Raw genomic sequence first — 18,831 nt, 5'->3', positions numbered from 1 at the left:
CCTCGGCTCCTGTCAGCTTCTTTCAGTTTCCCTCCTGTCAGCTTCCCTCAGTTTCCCACCGGTTCTCTCAGCTTCCTTCAGCCTCTGTGAGGTTCTGACAGGATCTGTCAGGATCCCTCAGCTTCTGTCAGCTTCCCTCAGCTCCTGTCACGTTTCCTCAGGTTCCTTCAGCTTCTGTGAGGTTCTGTCAGGATGTGTCAGGATCCCTCATCTCCTGTCAGCTTCCCTCAGGTTCCTTCAGCTTCTGTGAGGTTCTGTCAGGATGTGTCAGGATAACTCGGCTCCAGTCAGCTTCCCTCAGCTTCCTTCAGCTTCTCTGATGTTCTGTCAGGATCTGTCAAGACCCGTCAGCTTCTGTCAGCTCCCTCAGCTCCTGTCAGGATCCCTCAGCTCCTGTCAGGTTCCCTCAGCTTCCTCAGCTTCTGTGAGGTTCTGTCAGGATGTGTCAGGATCCCTCGGCTCCTGTCAGCATCCCTCAGGTTCCCTCCGGTTCCCTCAGGTTCGTTCAGCCCCTGTGAGGTTCTGTCAGGATGTGTCAGGAGCCCTCGGCTCCTGTCAGATTCCCTCCGGTTCCCTCAGGTTCCTTCAGCCCCTGTGAGGTTCTGTCAGGATGTGTCAGGATCCTTCAGCTCCCGTCAGCTTCCCTCAGCTCCTGTCAGGTTCCCTCAGCTTCCTCAGCTTCTGTGAGGTTCTGTCAGGATGTGTCAGGATCCTTCGGCTCCTGTCAGCATCCCTCAGGTTCCTTCAGCCTCTGTGAGGTTCTTCAGGATGTGTCAGGATCCTTCAACTCCTGTCAGCTTTCCTCACGTTTCCTCCTGTTACCTCAGGTTCCTTCAGCCTCTGTGAGGTTCTGTCAGGATGTGTCTGGATCCCTCGGCTCCTGTCAGCTTCTTTCAGTTTCCCTCCTGTCAGCTTCCCTCAGTTTCCTTCCGGTTCTGTGAGGTTCTGTCAGGATGTGTCAGGATCCCTCATCTCCTGTCAGCTTCCCTCAGGTTCCTTCAGCCTCTGTGAGGTTCTGTCAGGATGTGTCAGGGTCCATCAACTCCCGTCAGCTTCCCTCAATTTCCCTCCGGTTCTCTCAGGTTCCTTCAGCTTCTGTGAGGTTCTGTCAGGATGTGTCAGGATCCCTCGGCTCCAGTCATCTTCCCTCGGCCTCCTTCAGCTTCTGTGAGGTTCTGTCAGGATCTGTCAGGACCCGTCAGCTTCCGTCAGCTTCCCTCAGCTCCTGTCAGGTTCCCTCAGCTTCCTTCAGATTCTGTGAGGTTCTTTCAGGATCTGTCAGGATCCCTCGGCTCCTGTCAGCTTCCCTCAGGTGACGTCAGCCTCTGTGAGGTTCTGTCAGGATGTGTCAGGATCCCTCAGCTGCCGTCAGCTTCCCTCAGGTTCCCTCCGTCTCCCTCAGGTTCCTTCCGCCTCTGTGAGGTTCTGTCAGGATGTGTCAGGATCCCTGAGCTCATGTCAGCTTCCCTCAGGTTCCCTCCGGTTCCCTCAGGTTCGTTCAGCCCCTGTGAGGTTCTGTCAGGATGTGTCAGGAGCCCTCAGCTCCTGTCAGCTTCCCTCAGGTGACGTCAGCCTCTGTGAGGTTCTGTCAGGTTGTGTCAGGATCCTTCAACTCCTGTCAGCTTTCCTCAGGTTCCTCCTGTTACCTCAGGTTCCTTCAGCCTCTGTGAGGTTCTGTCAGGATGTATCTGGATCCCTCGGCTCCTGTCAGTTTCTTTCAGTTTCCCTCCTGTCCGCTTCCCTCAGTTTCCGTCCGGTTCTCTCAAGTTCCATCAGCTTCTGTGAGGATCTGTCAGGATGTCAGGATCCCTCAGCTCCTGTCAGCTTCCCTCACTCCCTCCGGTTCCCTCAGGTTCCTTCAGCCTCTGTGAGGTTCTGTCAGGATGTGTCTGGATCCCTCGGCTCCTGTCAGCTTCTTTCAGTTTCCCTCCTGTCAGCTTCCCTCAGTTTCCCACCGGTTCTCTCAGCTTCCTTCAGCCTCTGTGAGGTTCTGACAGGATCTGTCAGGATCCCTCAGCTTCTGTCAGCTTCCCTCAGCTCCTGTCACGTTTCCTCAGGTTCCTACAGCTTCTGTGAGGTTCTGTCAGGATGTGTCAGGATCCCTCATCTCCTGTCAGCTTCCCTCAGGTTCCTTCAGCTTCTGTGAGGTTCTGTCAGGATGTGTCAGGATACCTCGGCTCCAGTCAGCTTCTCTCAGGTTCCTTCCGCCTCTGTGAGGTTCTGTCAGGATGTGTCAGGATCCCTCAGCTCCTGTCAGCTTCCCTCAGCTCCTGTCAGATTCCCTCAGCCCCTCAGCTTGTGGGAGTTTCAGTCAGGATGTGTCAGGATCCCTCGGCTCCTGTCAGCATCCCTCAGGTTCCTTCAGCCTCTGTGAGGTTCTGTCAGGATGTGTCAGGATCCCTCGGCTCCTGTCAGCTTCCCTCAGCTCCTGTCAGGTTCCCTCAGCTTCCTTCAGCTTCTGTGAGGTTCTGTCAGGATCTGTCCGGACCCGTCAGCTTCTCTCAGCTTCCCTCAGCTCCTGTCAAGTTCCCTCAGGTTCCCTCCGCTTCCCTCAGCTTCCTTCAGCCTCTGTGAGGTTCTGTCAGGATGTGTCAGGATCCCTCGGCTCCTGTCAGCTTCCCTCCGTCCTGTCAGGTTCCCTCAGCTTCCTCAGCTTCTGTGAGGTTCTGTCAGGATGTGTCAGGATCCCTCGGCTCCTGTCAGCTTCTTTCAGTTTCCCCCCTGTCAGCTTCCCTCATGTGCCCTCCGGCTCCCTCAGGTTCCTTCAGCCTCTGTGAGGTTCTGTCAGGATGTGTCAGGATCCCTCGGCTCCTGTCAGCTTCCCTCAGGGTCCTTCAGCCTCTGTGAGGTTCTGTCAGGATGTGTCAGGATCCCTCGGCTCCTGTCAGCTTCCCTCAGCTCCTGTCAGGTTCCCTCAGCTTCCTTCCGCTTCTGTGAGGTTCCGTCAGGATCCCTCAGGTCCTGTCAGCTTCCCTCAGTTTCCATCCGGTTCCCTCAGGTTCCTTCAGCTTCTGTGAGATTCTGTCAGGATGTGTCAGGATCCCTCAGCTCCTGTCAGCTTCCCTCCGTTTCCCTCTGGTTCTCTCAGCTTCCTTCACCTTCTGTGAGGTTCTGTCAGGATCTGTCAGGATCCCTCAGCTTCTGTCAGCTTCCCTCAGCTCCTGTTACTTTCCCTCTGGTTCCTTCAGCTTCTGTGAGGTTCTGTCAGGATCTGTCAGGATCCCTAAGCTCCTGTCAGCTTCCCACCGTTTCCCTCCGGTTCCCTCAGGTTCGTTCATCTTCTGTGAGATTCTGTCAGGATGTGTCAGGATCCCTCAGCTCTTGTCAGCTTCTCTCAACTCCTGTCAGCTTCCCTCAGCTTCCTCAGCTTCTGTGAGGTTCTGTGAGAATGTGTCAGGATCCCTCAGCTCCTGTCAGCTTCCCGCAGCTCCTGTCAGCTTCCATCATGTTCCCTTCTGTTCCCTCAGCTTCCTTTAGCCTCTGTGAGGTTCTGTGAGGATGTGTCAGGATCCCTCAGCTCCTATCAGCTCCCCTCAGTTTCCATACGGTTCTCTCAGGTTCCTTCAGCGTCTGTGAGGTTCTGTCAGGAGTTGTCAGGATCCCTCACCTCCTGTCAGCTTCCCTCAGGTTCCTTCAGCTTCTGTGAGTTTCTGTCAGGATGTGTCAGGATCCCTTAGCTCCTGTCATGTTCCCTCAGGTTCCTTCAGCTTCTGTCAGGTCCCGTCAACTCCCCTCAGGTTCCATCGGGATTCATCTGGTTCTCGGCCGTTCTGCCGCGTGGATGCCTGGCCTTCCGGGGGGTGGGTCGGGGAGGGCCGTGTGTCCCATGGGCCTGGGAGCAGCTACAAACAGGGCAGGGCTGAAAGGGCCGGGTCTCAACCCATCGCCCCCCTTCCCATGCTCCTCCCAGTGACCACGACCGGTGACCGTCCACCCCACCTGCCAGGGGGGCCCCCAACCTCAGTTGCTTGTCCTTTGCAGCCTCCCAGAGAATAGCGCCGTCGCGTAAGCTGCAGAATCTTCCGGAAGCCCAACGTCCCCGACCTCTGCGGGTCCCTGTTGCTTCGGGCCCGGCCCATAAACCCGCAGGAGGATCCCCTTCCTTTCCTCGACCTTGGGCGTTCCCCCTCTCCGCACGGCCATGTGCCCCCCGGTCAGTGCGTGGCACGGGGCCGAGGGCATGTCCTACCTCCACGCGTCCTGGCTGTATCAGCTGCAACACGGGGCCCAGCCAGGGGTGTGCTTCGCGTGCTTCAAGACCGCCTTTCTGGAACTCCGAGACCTTCTGGAGCTGGAGGACTGGGAGGACGAAGACTGGGACCCCGAGCTGGCGGAGCAGGAGGCGGCGGGGTCTGAGCAGGGGGGGTCCCCGGGCTCGGGGCTCGGCTGGGGGCAGGGCCAAGGTGACCTCGCACAGGGGGGTGCGGCGGGTTGGGGGCCGGGGCCCCCGGCGCCAGCCCCCGCGGGGTCCGAGGAGGCCGGCCTGGACCACCACTTCGTGCCCACCGAGCTGGAGCCGCAGGACGCGGCCCCCCTGGGCCTGGGGCCCGAGGACGCGGACTGGATGCAGAGCCTCCCCTGGAGACTCGAGGGGCCCCCCACCTGCTCGCACTGGCCGAGCCTCCCTCCCCCGTGGCAGGGCTTTCTCAAGGTGGACCTGCCCCCGGGGGAGCCCATGGTGCTGGAGCTGGGCGCCACCCGGGCCGTGGACCCCGCCGAGGCCGAGGCCTGGCTGAGGGACCTGCAGGTCATCTCCATGGTGGGCTGCTACGACGCCATCTACCTCCGGAAGATGACGCCGGGCTGGACGCGGAGGACGCCGGGCCAGGGCTGGCGAGTGCTGCTGGAGCCCGACGAGGTGTGGGTGGTGAGGCTGCAGGACGCGCCGCGGGAGCAGGACCTGCACCGGTGGCAGCTGAGCGTCCTGGAGTCCTCGTTTCCGGGCCAGACGGAGGAGCTGGTCCCCGCGGCCTCGGCCCTGCTCAAGATGGGCTTCACCATCCTCTCCTACTCGCCCTGGGCCACGAGGGAGGCGGAGGAGGGGGCCTCGGCGTCCAGGCCGCAGTGCTCGTCCTCCCAGGGCCGCGGTTCTGGAGCCGCTGAGGCCCAGAGTCTCGGGCCCGGGGCGTCCGGGGGGCCCGGGGAGGGCCCGGCTGCCGGCGCAGCCTCAGCCCTGGGGCAGCTGCCCCCGCTCCAACCCTTCGGCCCAGGGTCCCGGGACTGAGGGACGTAGGCCCAAGCGGCCGCTCCCGTCCTGGCTGTCTGTCCCCTCCCCACGACAGCCCGGGGAGCGGTGGCAAGGGAGACAGGGCACTCGTGCCTGGGGAGGAAGAACGGGGAGCTGCCCGCGGACTGAGAAAGGGGACCCATCGCCGCCTCCGTGGGAGGGACCCAGGGCCGCGGGACCGGGGGAGACGTTGTTCTCCGTCAGAGGAGCATGACGCGCCCCGGGACACGCCTGGTGAGTGGCTGCGGGACACGTGCCTGGGCGCCAGCCCTGCCCTGGCCACACGCAGGCAGGTCTCCGGTGGGGCCCGTGTCCCGGGAGCACGCGGGCGTGGGGGCGACGCGGATGCGGCCCTGCCTTTGCCTGGATGGTGTCTGGGGCCCCACGGGACCCTGCCCGCCGTCGTGGGGCCTCCGGTCCGCCCCGGGAGACGCCAGGCTGCGGATGTTGGCCCTCTGTGCAGTCGGGCCGTTTTGTACCCGTTTCTTTGTGTGTCGGTTTTTAACTGAATAAAGTTCAAAGAGTTTTGCTTCAGGCCACTGGGCTGAGTCATCATTCTGTTGGTCCTTGTTGATTGACATCGTCATCTCTGTGTCTTGCATGAGCCACCGTGACAGGTTTAAGTCTCCCAGGAGCAGGAGGCAGAGGTGGGGACAGCAGAGGCTCCTTGAGGCCGTGTTTTGGCTCACAGTAAGAGTTTGTTTCATGAGTGTTTGTCACCTTATTTGTAAACAAACATATGCGAGCTTAAAGGGCATGTTGTGAATAGTAAGGACTGTGTCCTCAAACAGATTTTAATCTGTCTAAGTCTGTGTCCTGATTAAAACCATTTTTTCAGACAGAACATGTGTGAGGAATGCTAATATAATCAGGAGCCGGAGGCGGGGGGCCGGTGCCAGCCCCCCAGGGCGATGCTCACTCTGCAGTTCCGGGCACCAGGGCACCAGAGGCAGGGGAGAGACTCTTCCTCAGGGGAGATGCTCTCAGCAGCTTTTCCTTCTCGCAAATGATGGATCTGAGGTTCCTGTTGACTTCAGTCGGTGGTTTCTGGCTGACACAGCCTTCCAGTGATTCAAGGGCGGGCTGTTTCCGTTTCGGTGACAAATTCGGTTCTAAGGGTTCATTCTGGAGGGTTTTACAGTGCGTTAGGCTAACCCTATCGAATCTGGGGGCAGTCTTCCTCCCATGGGTCTTTCCCAAGCAGTCCTGGTCTTGAATCAGGGAGGCTTCCGATGCCCATTAAGGGGGCAAAGCGTAGATGCAGCAGCCTTCCAACAGCCTGGTCGTTCTCGGAGCATTTCGTGAGTTGGAGTCTGTATTAGAACATGAACCTGCCTTCTCTCCCAGACAAACCCAGCCCGGTCTTACCGTCGTCCCTTCCCCTCTCCGTCCCTCCAGATGAAACAGTCCATTTATTCCTATTCCAGCGATCTCTTGTTTGGGTCGGCCTTTTTTTTTTTTTCCCCTTAACGACCAGGCTTTTGCGGATCTCCCCGGGGTGGCAGGTCAGGAGCGGGAATGGTGCCGCGGGCCCCGGGGGAGAAAGCCCCAGCTCCGTAGGAGCGGCTGACAGCGCTCCGCAGCACTCGCATCTGAAATCAGAAGACACCAGCTCACGAGGTCACGGTGAAAACGAAAAAAGATAAAATATATCCTCAAAAAATGAAATCTCTAAAATCCATATGAATTATGTACCCAAGTGAATTAAAAACATGTAGATACGTGTCCATAACCGCGCTGCGCACGATCCACGCGTCCGGTCGAAGGGATAGCGCACCACGGCCCGGCCGCATGGCGCCATATGCTTCACCGTAAACAGGGATGAAGAACCGAACTCTGCTCTGGCGTGGATGACCTTGGAAGCCATCATGCTCAGGAAAGAAGCCTGTCCCAAAGGCCACATGCTGTAGGGTTCCACTGACAGGAAATGTCTACAATAGGCAACTGCATACAGACAGCGCTGATAAGTGGTTACCAGGGGCTGAGGGAAAGGGGGAATGACAAGTAACTGCTTAATCGGTGTAGGATCTCCTTGGGAGATAAAGGCCACGTTCTGGAACTGGATAGAGGCGACCGTTGCACAATAGTTAACTTTATGTTATGTGAACTTCACCTCAAGTTTAAAAACTCAAATGTAAAAGTTGTAGCATATTGGTCTGGAGCAGGGATAAGTGTGTGTCTTCTTCCCTGGGAAGTAGACACACACTTTCTGGGAACTCCACCCGTTCCCAGGACGTGCGGAGAACACCGCCACACACGCCGGACACGGCTGCGGTGTGAAGTGTCCCACTCCGCTTAAAACAGCTGCAGTCAGCTCTGGCTGTTAGTGGAATTAGCTGGGGCGTGTGCAGTCCAATACCAGAGAGACTTTCAGAGGGGTGAGTGAGCTCTTATTTTTCAGACTGAGAGGAAACAGAAAATCGTGAAAAGATAGGTACAGTCCAGTCCCATGTATGAAAATTTTAAAGCACATTATTAAGTGCACATGGAAAATACATAGTCAAAAAAAAGTTTGGGAATTTCCCCAAAGTCATGGCAGTGGTGCCTCTAGGGAGGGAAGAGAATGGGAATGACAACTAGGGACATAGGACTTCCTAAAACAACACTGAAACAAATACTAAAAGTACTGGCACTTGATCTGGTTGGTGGTGCCCAAGTGTGTGTTATATACTGAGCAAAAGTAAAAATGATGATGGCTTTGGTGATGCTGCTGCTGCTGCTGGTGATGGAGGCGGTGGCGGTGGAGGTGGTGATGATGGTGATGATGGTGATGGTGGTGAAGGAGATGGTGGTGATGATGATGGTGGAGGTGGTGGTGGAGGTGGTGGTGATGGTGGTGGTGGAGGTCGTGGAGGTGGTGGTGATGGAGGTGGTGGTGATGGAGGTGGTGGTGATGGAGGTGGTGGTGATGGAGGTGGTGGTGGTGGAGGTGGTGGTGGTGGTGGAGGTGGTGGAGGTGGTGGTGGTGGAGGTGGTGGTGGTGGAGGTGGTGGTGATGGAGGTGGTGGTGGTGGAGGTGGTGGTGGTGGAGGTGGTGGTGGTGGAGGTGGTGGTGATGGAGGTGGTGGTGATGGAGGTGGTGGTGGTGGAGGTGGTGGTGATGGAGGTGGTGGTGATGGAGGTGGTGGTGGTGGAGGTGGTGGTGGTGGTGGAGGTGGTGGAGGTGGTGGTGGTGGAGGTGGTGGTGGTGGAGGTGGTGGTGATGGAGGTGGTGGTGGTGGAGGTGGTGGTGATGGAGGTGGTGGTGGTGGAGGTGGTGGTGGTGGTGGAGGTGGTGGTGGTGGTGGAGGTGGTGGAGGTGGTGGTGGTGGAGGTGGTGGTGGTGGAGGTGGTGGAGGTGTTGGCGGTGGTGGAGGTGGTGGAGGTGGTGGTGGTGGTGGTGGAGGTCGTGGAGGTGGTGGTGATGGAGGTGGAGGTGTTGGCGGTGGTGGAGGTGGTGGAGGTGGTGGTGGTGGTGGAGGTGGTGGTGGTGGTGGAGGTGGTGGAGGTGGTGGTGGTGGAGGTGGTGGTGGTGGAGGTGGTGGTGATGGAGGTGGTGGTGGTGGAGGTGGTGGTGATGGAGGTGGTGGTGGTGGTGGTGGAGGTGGTGGAGGTGGTGGTGGTGGAGGTGGTGGTGGTGGAGGTGGTGGTGATGGAGGTGGTGGTGGTGGAGGTGGTGGTGGTGGTGGAGGTGGTGGTGGTGGTGGAGGTGGTGGAGGTGGTGGTGGTGGAGGTGGTGGTGGTGGAGGTGGTGGAGGTGTTGGCGGTGGTGGAGGTGGTGGAGGTGGTGGTGGTGGTGGTGGAGGTCGTGGAGGTGGTGGTGATGGAGGTGGAGGTGTTGGCGGTGGTGGAGGTGGTGGAGGTGGTGGTGGCGGAGGTGGACTTGCTGCTGATGGTGGTGATGGGGATGGTGATGCTGGTGATGGTCTTAGTGATCATGGTGATGGTGAAGGAAGCCCCCAGGAGAGACCTGCAAGGACAAGACTCCCACCTCCTTGAACTTTGGCTGCTACAGAGGCCCCGTCATCAGTTTTGAGGCTGGGGCACCCCACTGCTGTTTTCATGAAAGGGGCTGACGGGCTTCAGGAAGGAGGTCGGGTTCCTGACCTCTTTGTTTCCTAGGGAGACTGGGAGGAGTGGGGCCGCTGTGCTGAGGGAAAGGACACTGCAGTCTGCTACCCGGACGCTGTCAGGAGTTACACTCCCAGGATGCAAAGAGAACACGTGGCCTTGGCTAAACTGCTCGCAGAGAAATCTGGAGCACCTGCAGTTTCTACCCTCACTTGGGCTTCAACCCCACCTTTGCAGATCCCGGAATGGCTCTCAAGGGCTCTGTAACCAGCCTCTTTACTCAGAACGGAGGTTTGGTAGACCCTGAATCAGGCCCTTTCCCATAGGTCCCCCAGCCTGAGTGGCTCCATTGGTTCAGACCCCAGCACTTCTCCAGGGGGTGGGGGCCCACATGCCTTCCCGAAGGGCCCCCAAGTGTCAGCTCTGAGAGAAGACAGTGTTTTGTGTATTTGAAATATCTCCCTCCTCTCCCTGCACTCAGCCTTTCGAGGCTTGGCCATTCGCAGTCAGGGGCACACTCTGCCCCTTACACTGTTTTGTGTGGGCCAAAGCACTTGCTCTCCGCTGATTAACAGGGGTTCCCCCAACTGGAGACCTGGGTATGTTTTAGTTTGAAACCAGGACTGGGAAAATTGCAGCTCCTGAATTGGAAAGCAAGGAATAAGATTAGCAGAAGCACCAAGGGAAGAGTCTCCTGGAAAAATACAGTGAGCCACTGACTACAGAGGGGTCCTGGAGAGGTGGTAGGACAGAAGGGAGGGTGTATCCCTGCTGGAACATTCCTCCTGGGCAGGTGCCCTTAGCTGTGGGCAGTGCTGGGAGCCCAGGGCCCTGACTGAGTTCTGGGTGGGGCTAAAGCTTGGCCATTTCTGCCCAAGGTGGGCCTCCTCAGACAGCCTTTGCCAGGACCCTGTCAGGGGTTCACTTCCCCCATCCCCTAGTTGTGCTCCCTCCCCTTTATCTATTTCGGCAGGATTTGAGCAGGGGGTGGTGATGGAATGTGCCTCTTGGACCAGTCTGGGATCCAGCTGGATGGGCAACTGTAAAGAGACTCACGATGCCAGATTTCTGTCTATGGAACCTCATTTCCCATGCAATTTAGTAATACAATTGGAAATGAGTTCTTACAGAAAAATTATTATTTCAAAACATAATGAACCCAAAAGCAAAACTTTAAAGTCACATTAGTGGAAAGTAGGGGTTTTATGATTATGATTTACGACTTGATGGTCCACAAAGTGAATCACAGGCGTGCAGCATTACTTCGGCACAGAGCACACTAGGTTTTAGGGTTGGGGCCCCCAGAACCCCTGAGGGCAGCAGCAGCCCCTCCTCCGTTCCTGTTTCCTGAAGGATCCCTGGCCTCAGGCCCCTTTCCCTGGCTCTGGACTGAGCAGTGAGCTCCTCTCTTTGGACAACCAGCTCTTCTTGGGTCCAGGCCAAGGTCACCGTGCAGAAGAGGAAGGTTCTCTGGTCACAATGTGGAAGAGGATGGTGCTCAGCATCCCCCCACCTACAAGGCGCTGCCCCTGGCCACCAGCATTTTCAGGCCTCTTCCTACTTCCCTCTCCCCATCCTTGGCCCCTGTCGCCCACACTCAGGACCGCCAAGCCCCTTCCCCACTGTCTGCCGAGTGTGTCCAGCATGCACACTGGATGGCACCTGCCCTTCCCTCGTGGTGCAAATGGAGAGAGGGCGTGGACTGTGTGGCTGGCGGCTCTGCAGGACGTCCTGACCAGGAGATGGGGGACCGCGGCTGCTCTTGGGAGGGCAGGGCCCTGGCCCACTATTTTGGTGATGACTATCCCTGGTCATTTGTACATCCCAGTCTGTGGTCCCGGCTGCTCTCCCACTTTGGGAGCTGGCTAAGGGCTGTGTTCCTGGAGGTTTCTCTCTGTGACCCATTTGGGCCTGGGGGTGATGGGGGTGTTTGGACCAAAGGCAGCAGATAAGCTGAAACATGATGAGCCCATCTAGCTGAATCACCTGCCCATAGAGGTGAGAATAAGACTTGTTTATGAATCCCCGGGCCAAGAGCTTGGTGGGTGTGCTGCAGAGACGTCCCTGTACTGAGATCCACAGGCTCGTGGTCTCCATCTATCAGTGAGAAATGGGGAGCCACGCTCAGAGAGTCCTGGGCTCCTTGAAAGTGATGGAGCCATCTGAAAAAAACCTGACAATAAGGATGGTTAGGATTTTTCAGAGATAAAAGAATAGCACCCATAGAAGGAAAAGAAAATTATTAAACAAAACCGTCATGGCTCTAAGAGGTGGGACGGCCGGAGGGTCACATACGAAGGACAGAATGTCCTTCCCGCACGATGGGATATCACTCGGCAGTGAAAGGGAAGGGGATTCAGACACAAGCTACGCAATGGAAGAACCTTGAGGCCGTCGTACTAAGGGAAATAAGCCAGACACTAAAGGACAAATTCTGCGTGGCTGCACGCGTGTGAGGTCCCTAGAGGGCTGACATCCATGGAGACGGAACGAAGACGCAGGGACAGACACGGGATTTGATGGGGCAGAGTTTCAGTTTGGGGAGATAAGACACGTTTGGAGATAGGGCACGATGTGAATGTCCTTACGGCCACTGGGTCATCACCCTCTCAGTTTCTCGGATGCCCCCCACCCCGTGGTCCCCCGGCAGCAGGCACACAGGTCCAGGGCTTACTGACAACCTGAAGTCGGAGTTCTGGCAACTGAGGGGAGCAGGTGGAGGGAAACAGAGACGCCTTGTCCCCCGCCCACCCCCGGTTTGCACCGCTCAGACTCCCACTGGGGCTGCCACCGCTGACCGACCTGTGGCCCTCATGTTCCAGCTCCTGCCTTCTCCCGGGCTGTCGCCACCCCGAACCCCAACCCTCTCTCCCAGCCAGGAGACATCCCTGCGCAGGACCCTCCCGCCCCCAAGGCCACCAGCCCCCATGATACGCCCCACCCTGCCCTCACCCCCCTCCCCCCTCCGTGCCTCTCCCTCCAGCACCCCGCTCGCCCCCCCTTCCCTGGTTATAAATACCGGCGCGACTCCGCTGGCCGCCCTGCAGGTGGCAGCGAAGACCCGGTCCGACAGGGCTTTCCTGGCTTTCCTGGCGGGACCTGAGGGCGTCCGTCCGCCCTGCCCAGCGCTCGGGACGTGCACCCGAGGCTCAGGGTGGACCCCACGCTAGGTGAGTGAGGTGAGCGGGGTGCCAGCTCCAGGCCGGGCCGGGGCTGGAGGGGTGGGGGGCGGGGGCAGGTGTCAGGGAGTAGGACAGGGTGTTGGGGCTTCGGGGTGTCAGCGCTTTGGAGTGATGGGCTGTCGGGGCGCCCTCCCGCCGGCCCCCTGCCAGCGCGGGGCCCACTTGGAAGCCGCAGGTGCACAGGGCGGGATCTGCGGGCCTTTGCCACTGGCCTGGTGGTCGCTCCCGCAAGGCTTGCTGCCCTCAGGAGGGCAGGAAAGGGGCCCCAGCCGGGAGGACGACCCCTGGCCAGGCAGCAGACCAGAGGCTGGGCCGGGTCCTCTCTGGGCACTGGGCTCAGGTCACACAGGGTGGGACAGTCCAGACTTTATCATGATGATGGTAGATCCTGGGCAGCAGAGGGAGACGGTCCGAAGCCATTATTATCCCTAGACCCTAGGAGGTGGGGTCACAGGGGCCTCTCTCCTTTCCCTCCCCTCCCCTCCCCCACAGTTAGGTATCCGAGGTTTCTGGTCGTCTTTCTTTCTTTCTTTTCCTTGTGAGGATGATCCTCATCCCAAAAGCACAGACCTCAGGTGCCCTTGTCTGTGCCCATGGAACCGTCAGCCAGACCCAGACGGAGCACGCTTCAGCCCCCCACTCCCAGGCTCCCCAGTGCCCTCTACCTGTTGACAGCCCCCTCCCCCAGAACCACTGCTCTGACCTCCACTGTCACAACCGTCTTGCCTTCTGTGAACTTCACATAAGGGCAGCGTTCTTCAGGCTCGTCACGGTCATCCAAGTTACTGACTGAAGCGCCGTTCCGTCGACTTCATCGCTACCGAGCATTTTTAGGGAGATGTCGCAGTTTGTGTATCCACATTAGTATTTCTGGACGTTGCTTCCAGCTCCTGAGTATTAGGAATAGGCTGCTTGTCTTCTCGCTCTTGTCTTTGTGTGGACAATCACACTCGTTTCTCTTGGGGGCAGATGGAGAGAGGGACTGCTGTCTCACTGAGAGCCCTGGGTCACTTTCTGAAGGGTCTGCAAACTTCACACTCCCCCAGCTCCTCCGTGTGCGCCCTGACACCCGGGATCTGCCTTTCTGGCTCTGGTCATTGCGTGGGCATGTGGTGGTTTCCACCTGTGTTTCCCTGATGACTAAAGACACTGAGTGTCTCCTCCAGTGCCTCTCAAACATTTGGCTATCCTCTTCTGAGAAGTTCCTTTTCAGATCTTCTCTTTTTCTTCACATCCAAACAAGTCGTTAGATGGTATGGATTTATAGTTAGTTGTACAGTTTGGTTACTAGTTTTTTGTCTTCTAACAATCTTTTCCCAGTCCATAATTTACATTTTTACGCTCTCGGTGAGGTCGCTGATTTTAACAAAGTCCATTAGATTGGTCTTTTCTTTTATTGCAAGTGTTTCCTGTTCTTTTGTGAGAAATCTCTGCCTGTCCATGGCCATGCGGGTACTCTGTATTTCTGCCAGAGCTTGATTGGTTGGTTGGTTGATTGATTTAAATGATTCTGTGTGGGTCCACAATCCAATTCAATAGTCCTTGAATTATTTTTGTGTATGGCATGAGGTCGGGGCAAGGCTCATTTCCCTCATGTGCATAGAGGGAGGTTACAAATGCTTTCCCTCAGCGGACATTACTTTTGCGATCTAAGCCATGTTTTCTAAAACATGCAGAAGAAATAAATTCAGAGAAAGGACTACTCTGGGGCAAGCACAGCCGTCCGCAGCTCCCCCAGCCCTGTGGGGGCCACTGTGCCCTCACATGGCCTCCTGGGAGTGGGACGGGGGCCCCGGAGCTGATCCTAATGAGCATGTACTCCTGCAGACCAAGTCCGCTGCCCCACAGATGCCTCCTCCGCACCCAGAGGAGCTGCGCAGCCCGGCACCAAGCCCCGCGTGAGGCAGCAGAGATGGCGCTGAGCCCCGAGCCCGTGAGCAGGTTCCCCGTGCTGCCCACGACGGGCAGCCCTGAGCCCGGGCCGTCTGGCGCCCCCAACGCCTCCCTCAACGGCTCCTGGGCCGGCCCAGCGGAGCCCAGCTCCCTGGAGGACCTGGCGGCCACCGGGGCCATCGGGGCGGTGCTCTCGGCCATGGGCGTGGTGGGTGTGGCCGGCAACGCCTACACGCTGGTGGTCACGTGCCGCCTGCGCACCGCGGCCGCCCTGTCCGTCTACGTGGCCAGCCTGGCGCTGGCCGACCTGCTCTACCTGCTCAGCATCCCCTTCATCGTGGCCACCTACGTCACCCGGCGGTGGCACTTCGGCGACCTGGGCTGCCGGGCGCTCTTCAGCCTGGACTTCCTGACCATGCACGCCAGCATCTTCACGCTGACCATCATGGGCAGCGAGCGCTACGCGGCCGTGCTCAGGCCCCTGGACACGGCGCGGCGCTCCAAGGCCTACCGCAAGGGGCTGGCTCTGGGCGCGTGGCTGCTGGCGCTGCTCCTGGCGCTGCCCATGGCGCTGGCCGTCCGGCTGGTCCGCAGGGGCCGCAAGAGCCTCTGCCTGCCCGTCTGGGGGCCGCGCGCCCACCGCGCCTACCTGACGCTGCTCTTCGGGACCAGCATCGCGGGGCCCGGCCTGGTCATCGGGCTGCTCTACGCGCGCCTGGCCCGGGCCTACTGGCGCTCGCAGCGGGCCTCCTTCCCGCAGACGCGGCGGCTGCCCAACCCCCGCGTGCTGCGCCTCATCGCGGCCGTCGTGGGGCTCTTCTGGGCCTGCTTCCTGCCCTTCTGGCTGTGGCAGCTCCTCGCCCAGTACCGCGGGCCCACGTCGCTCTCGCCCCGCGCCGCCCGCCTGGTCAACTACCTGACCACCTGCCTCACCTACGGCAACAGCTGCGTGGACCCCTTCCTCTACACGCTGCTCTCCAGGAGCTACCGCGACTGCCGCCGCCGCCCGCCGCGCTGCCCGGGCCGGCCTCCCCCTGCGGGGCCCCGCGCGCTCGCCGTCCTCCGAGGGCTCAGGAGGGGCCCGCGGCCCCCTGTGAGCGCCGGGGTCCAGGGTGGGAGGTGGCCTGGGCCCTGCAGGGGACCCCTCCACCCCGGAGGGCAGGCTGCCACCCCCAGCCCCTCCTAGGCCCCCACCGCCCCCGCGACTTAGCTGTCTTCCAGAAAGTTCTCTGCTCTCCCTTGCACACGGCTCAGTGAGGGTCATCGGTCCCCCTCCTCCTCGCGCTGCCCAGAAGGCCCCACACCCAGACCCACAAGGAGGGTGTGTAGGAGGCTCAGGCCCAGATCCAGCTTCTAAAGATCACAGCGGGACTCCCCGACCCACAGCAGTGGACGTGAGTGCAGCCGGGGTCTGTGGTGAGCCTCGGCGGCCTGCTGCTCTCCGGGCTGGGGTGCAGGCCCTGGGCCACCTGTCCCATCCCTATCCCTGTCTGTGCTCCCAACCACGGGCACCGCGTCAGCACTGGAGCAATAAAGTGTGAGCTCTGCACCCAGTCGCGCCTGGGCGTGGGGACGGCACGTTGGAGTGGGGCGCGGGGAGGGGCGCGGCTCAGCGTGCTGCCCACAGCACCACGGGCCCGTCGCTCTGTCTGCAAGGGTGCACGTCTTCCTCTGAGGCTTTGCTGCTGGCTGGTCCGGCTGTCCTGACCTGGTGGCCTTGTGCCACCCTGCCCAAGCCAGGCCCAGGGTGTGGGGCCTGAGACCCTGTGGTGAGGCAGGAAAAGACTGGCCGGGCTCGTTCAGGGATAGCATTGTAGGGAGTAGGGTCCAGGTCACACCTCTTCTCCCCCCGGGGATTTATCTCATGCCTCCTAGGGACACTGAGGCCACCAGGCTCTGCCCACAGAGAGCCCACGAGGAAGGGTTTTAGACCGCTACCCACCCCTAGAGGCCTGTACCCCTGTCTTGTGGCCCAGCTCCCACCCTGCGGGCCGGTCTCTGTGCCATCCGGGCCCTCGTCCCCTCCAAGGCCCGCCCGGATTCCGATGTGTGGGCAGGCAGAGAATGGCTACCCCTGCTGCAGCCCCTAAAGGGAGGCCTGGGGCCACTGGCCCCACTCAAGACCCCAAACGTTTCTGGAAGAGAATGGCCCAAAGTTTGCACCAGGACTCCAGGTCTCCGCTTCTCAAGTCCTGATTTTAGGATGCGCCAAGAAGCCCTAGCCTTGGAGAACAGACATCCTGCAGCCCGCATTCATCTGGACAGGAGAATGCATTTGGCACCAGTTCTTGGAGTGATACTGAGGAAGTTACTTTTAAAATAATTTTTTTTTAAGTAGGCTGCATGCCCTGCGTGGAACCCAGTATGCGCCTTGAACCCATGACCTTGAAACCCAGACCCGAGCTGAGATCTGAGCCAGATGCCGTGCCAACTGAGCCACCCAGGCATCCCAGGAAGTTAAATTTTTACCCAAAACTTAAGACCTGGTTTGAAGCACGGTTCCCGTGGTTCTGACCCCCAGCCCTTGGCTGCTGTATGGCCCGTGAACTGGGTCTGATCATTCGTGCCCCCAGCCTCATCCTACCTCCCGCTGGGGTCCCGTGCTCCCAGCTGTGCCCCAGCACCTCACAGACAATGGGACTGTGGAGGCCTTGGGAACAGGACACCGGGAAGAGAGCCCGGGAAGCCCCCAGCGGATGCTCAGCCCAGGGCGCTGGTGCCCTCTGACCCCGGCCCCCACGGGCCCAGTAATGACTGAAGCCTGACACGCTCTCAGACCTGAGTGGCTGGGCCCTCCCTGCCTTCATCCGGCTGGTTTCCCACAATGACCCCGAATCCTCGGGTTCTTCCCCCGCAGCCATGGCCCCTGGGACCCCGAGGCCTGCACCGGCTGCCCTGGACACCAGCGTTGCCTCGGCTCATCCCCGCAGCTAGAGGAAGCCAAGTCCTAGGACGGAGCAGGGGACCAGCCGAGCTGTGCGTGGTGCCCCTTCACACGTAACCAGAAGGGACCCAGGCCACGGCCCAGGTGTGTTAATATCAGGGTCCACTCCGGAAGCTTCAGACCAAACCGACTTCCCAAGGCCTGCAGGCCTCACCTGGGTGACCTTCCTGGACAGTGGGGTCTGTGGGGGGGGGTGCGAGAAGGGAGAGGAGGGAGGGAGGAGCCGGGGGGGCGATGGGGAGCCACCGGGGCTCCGAGGCCGTGGCGCTGGCTGCTGTGATGCTGTGAGACGAGGGGCCCTCCGTCCGGGCCCGGCCCTGGTCTCCGGAGCGGCAGGCTCAGAGCGGAGATGGGAGGGGTGTGGACATGGGTTGATGAGCGCACGAAGGTGAGGGACACACGGGCTGACGGCGAGCTCCCTGGGCATTCGACGCTGTCCGCCGGACACCCTGACCTGGAGGCAAGGAAGCAGACCCGCAAGCCTGGCCGGGCCGACGGCAGCGTCCAGCGTCCAGCGTCCAGCTCACGTCGGCCTTTGTCGCCTCACCACTACCCGTCCAGCCGCACCCAGCCGTCCGGCCTGGGGTGCTTGGGCTGCTCCTGGATCTCTAGAAGCTTCCGGGACAGTCTGCGTGTTCATTTCCTTCTGGATGTGCTGACCCGTCCCACCTGCCCTCATCGCCCGACTTGGAGGGGGGTCTCGGCTTGTGCTGGGCTCAGGGTGCCAGGCGCTGGGGCCGCAGGGCTCGGGGAGAACGGGAACACTCCCTCTGCGGCTCACCTACAAAGCGGTGATGACAGTAGCTAAGAAGGCTGAGAAAAAGGCGCCGGTGTGGTTCCCTTGGAGGCATTAAGACGGTCCTGAGGGGACAGGGTGGCCAGGACTCAGGAATGAAACAGCCTAGAGTCCAGGGTCCCCCTGGATATAAGGCAGATGGGCTAACCACTACATCAGGGGACCTGGGGTCCCCCTGGAAACGAAGCATCCAGCCCAGGAGGGAGGTGAATTCTAGCAGGGAATGCGGGCTGGGCCCCTGAGCAAAGCAAAACCTAGACGGATTTTATGTGCAGACGTGAGCCATAACCTCATTAACAATGAAGAAAAAACAGCGAATTTATTTTTTCTTTTTTTTTCTTAAAGTAAGCTCCACACCCAGCGCAGAGCCCAACACAGGGCTGGAAACACACAACCATTGAGTTCAGGACCTGAACTGAGTTCAACAGTTGGATGCTGGGGCGCCGGGGGGGCTCAGTCAGCGAAGCGTCTGCCTTTGGCCCAGGTCATGATCCCGGGGTCCTGAGATCGAGTCCCGATCGGGCTCCTGTTCAGTGGGAAGCCTGCTTCTCCCTCTGCCCACTCCCCACCCCCACTCATGCTCTGTCTCTCTCTCAAATAAATAAAATCTTAAAAAAAAGAAGTCGGGTATTAACTGACGGAGGCATCTAGATGTCCCTCTCAGTGGACGTATTTGCAGTATAAGGAACAGGAAGGCTTTTGTAAGTTGGCCTAGACGCCAGAGATTCACTTAGAGACA

At 59.5% G+C, this 18,831-nt stretch overlaps 2 protein-coding genes across 2 annotated transcripts; both read left to right on the top strand.

The window, feature by feature from the left end:
- Positions 1 to 4,141: 4,141 nt before the first annotated feature.
- Positions 4,142 to 5,224, top strand: TEX19 (testis expressed 19). Its single transcript, XM_044250190.1, has one exon. The coding sequence runs from the start codon at positions 4,142 to 4,144 to the stop codon at positions 5,222 to 5,224; it is 1,083 nt and encodes a 360-aa protein (XP_044106125.1).
- Positions 5,225 to 14,371: 9,147 nt separating this feature from the next.
- UTS2R (urotensin 2 receptor) lies at positions 14,372 to 15,538 on the top strand. The gene has a single exon (XM_044250320.1). It carries the CDS (start codon positions 14,372 to 14,374, stop codon positions 15,536 to 15,538), a length of 1,167 nt encoding a protein of 388 aa, XP_044106255.1.
- Positions 15,539 to 18,831: the final 3,293 nt, after the last annotated feature.

The sequence above is a fragment of the Neovison vison genome, chromosome 5 (genome assembly GCF_020171115.1).
Source record: "Neovison vison isolate M4711 chromosome 5, ASM_NN_V1, whole genome shotgun sequence".
Taxonomy (NCBI): Eukaryota; Metazoa; Chordata; class Mammalia; order Carnivora; family Mustelidae; genus Neogale; species Neogale vison.
The sequence above is the reverse complement of the archived record's forward strand: the minus strand, read 5'-3'. Positions and strand labels throughout refer to the sequence as shown.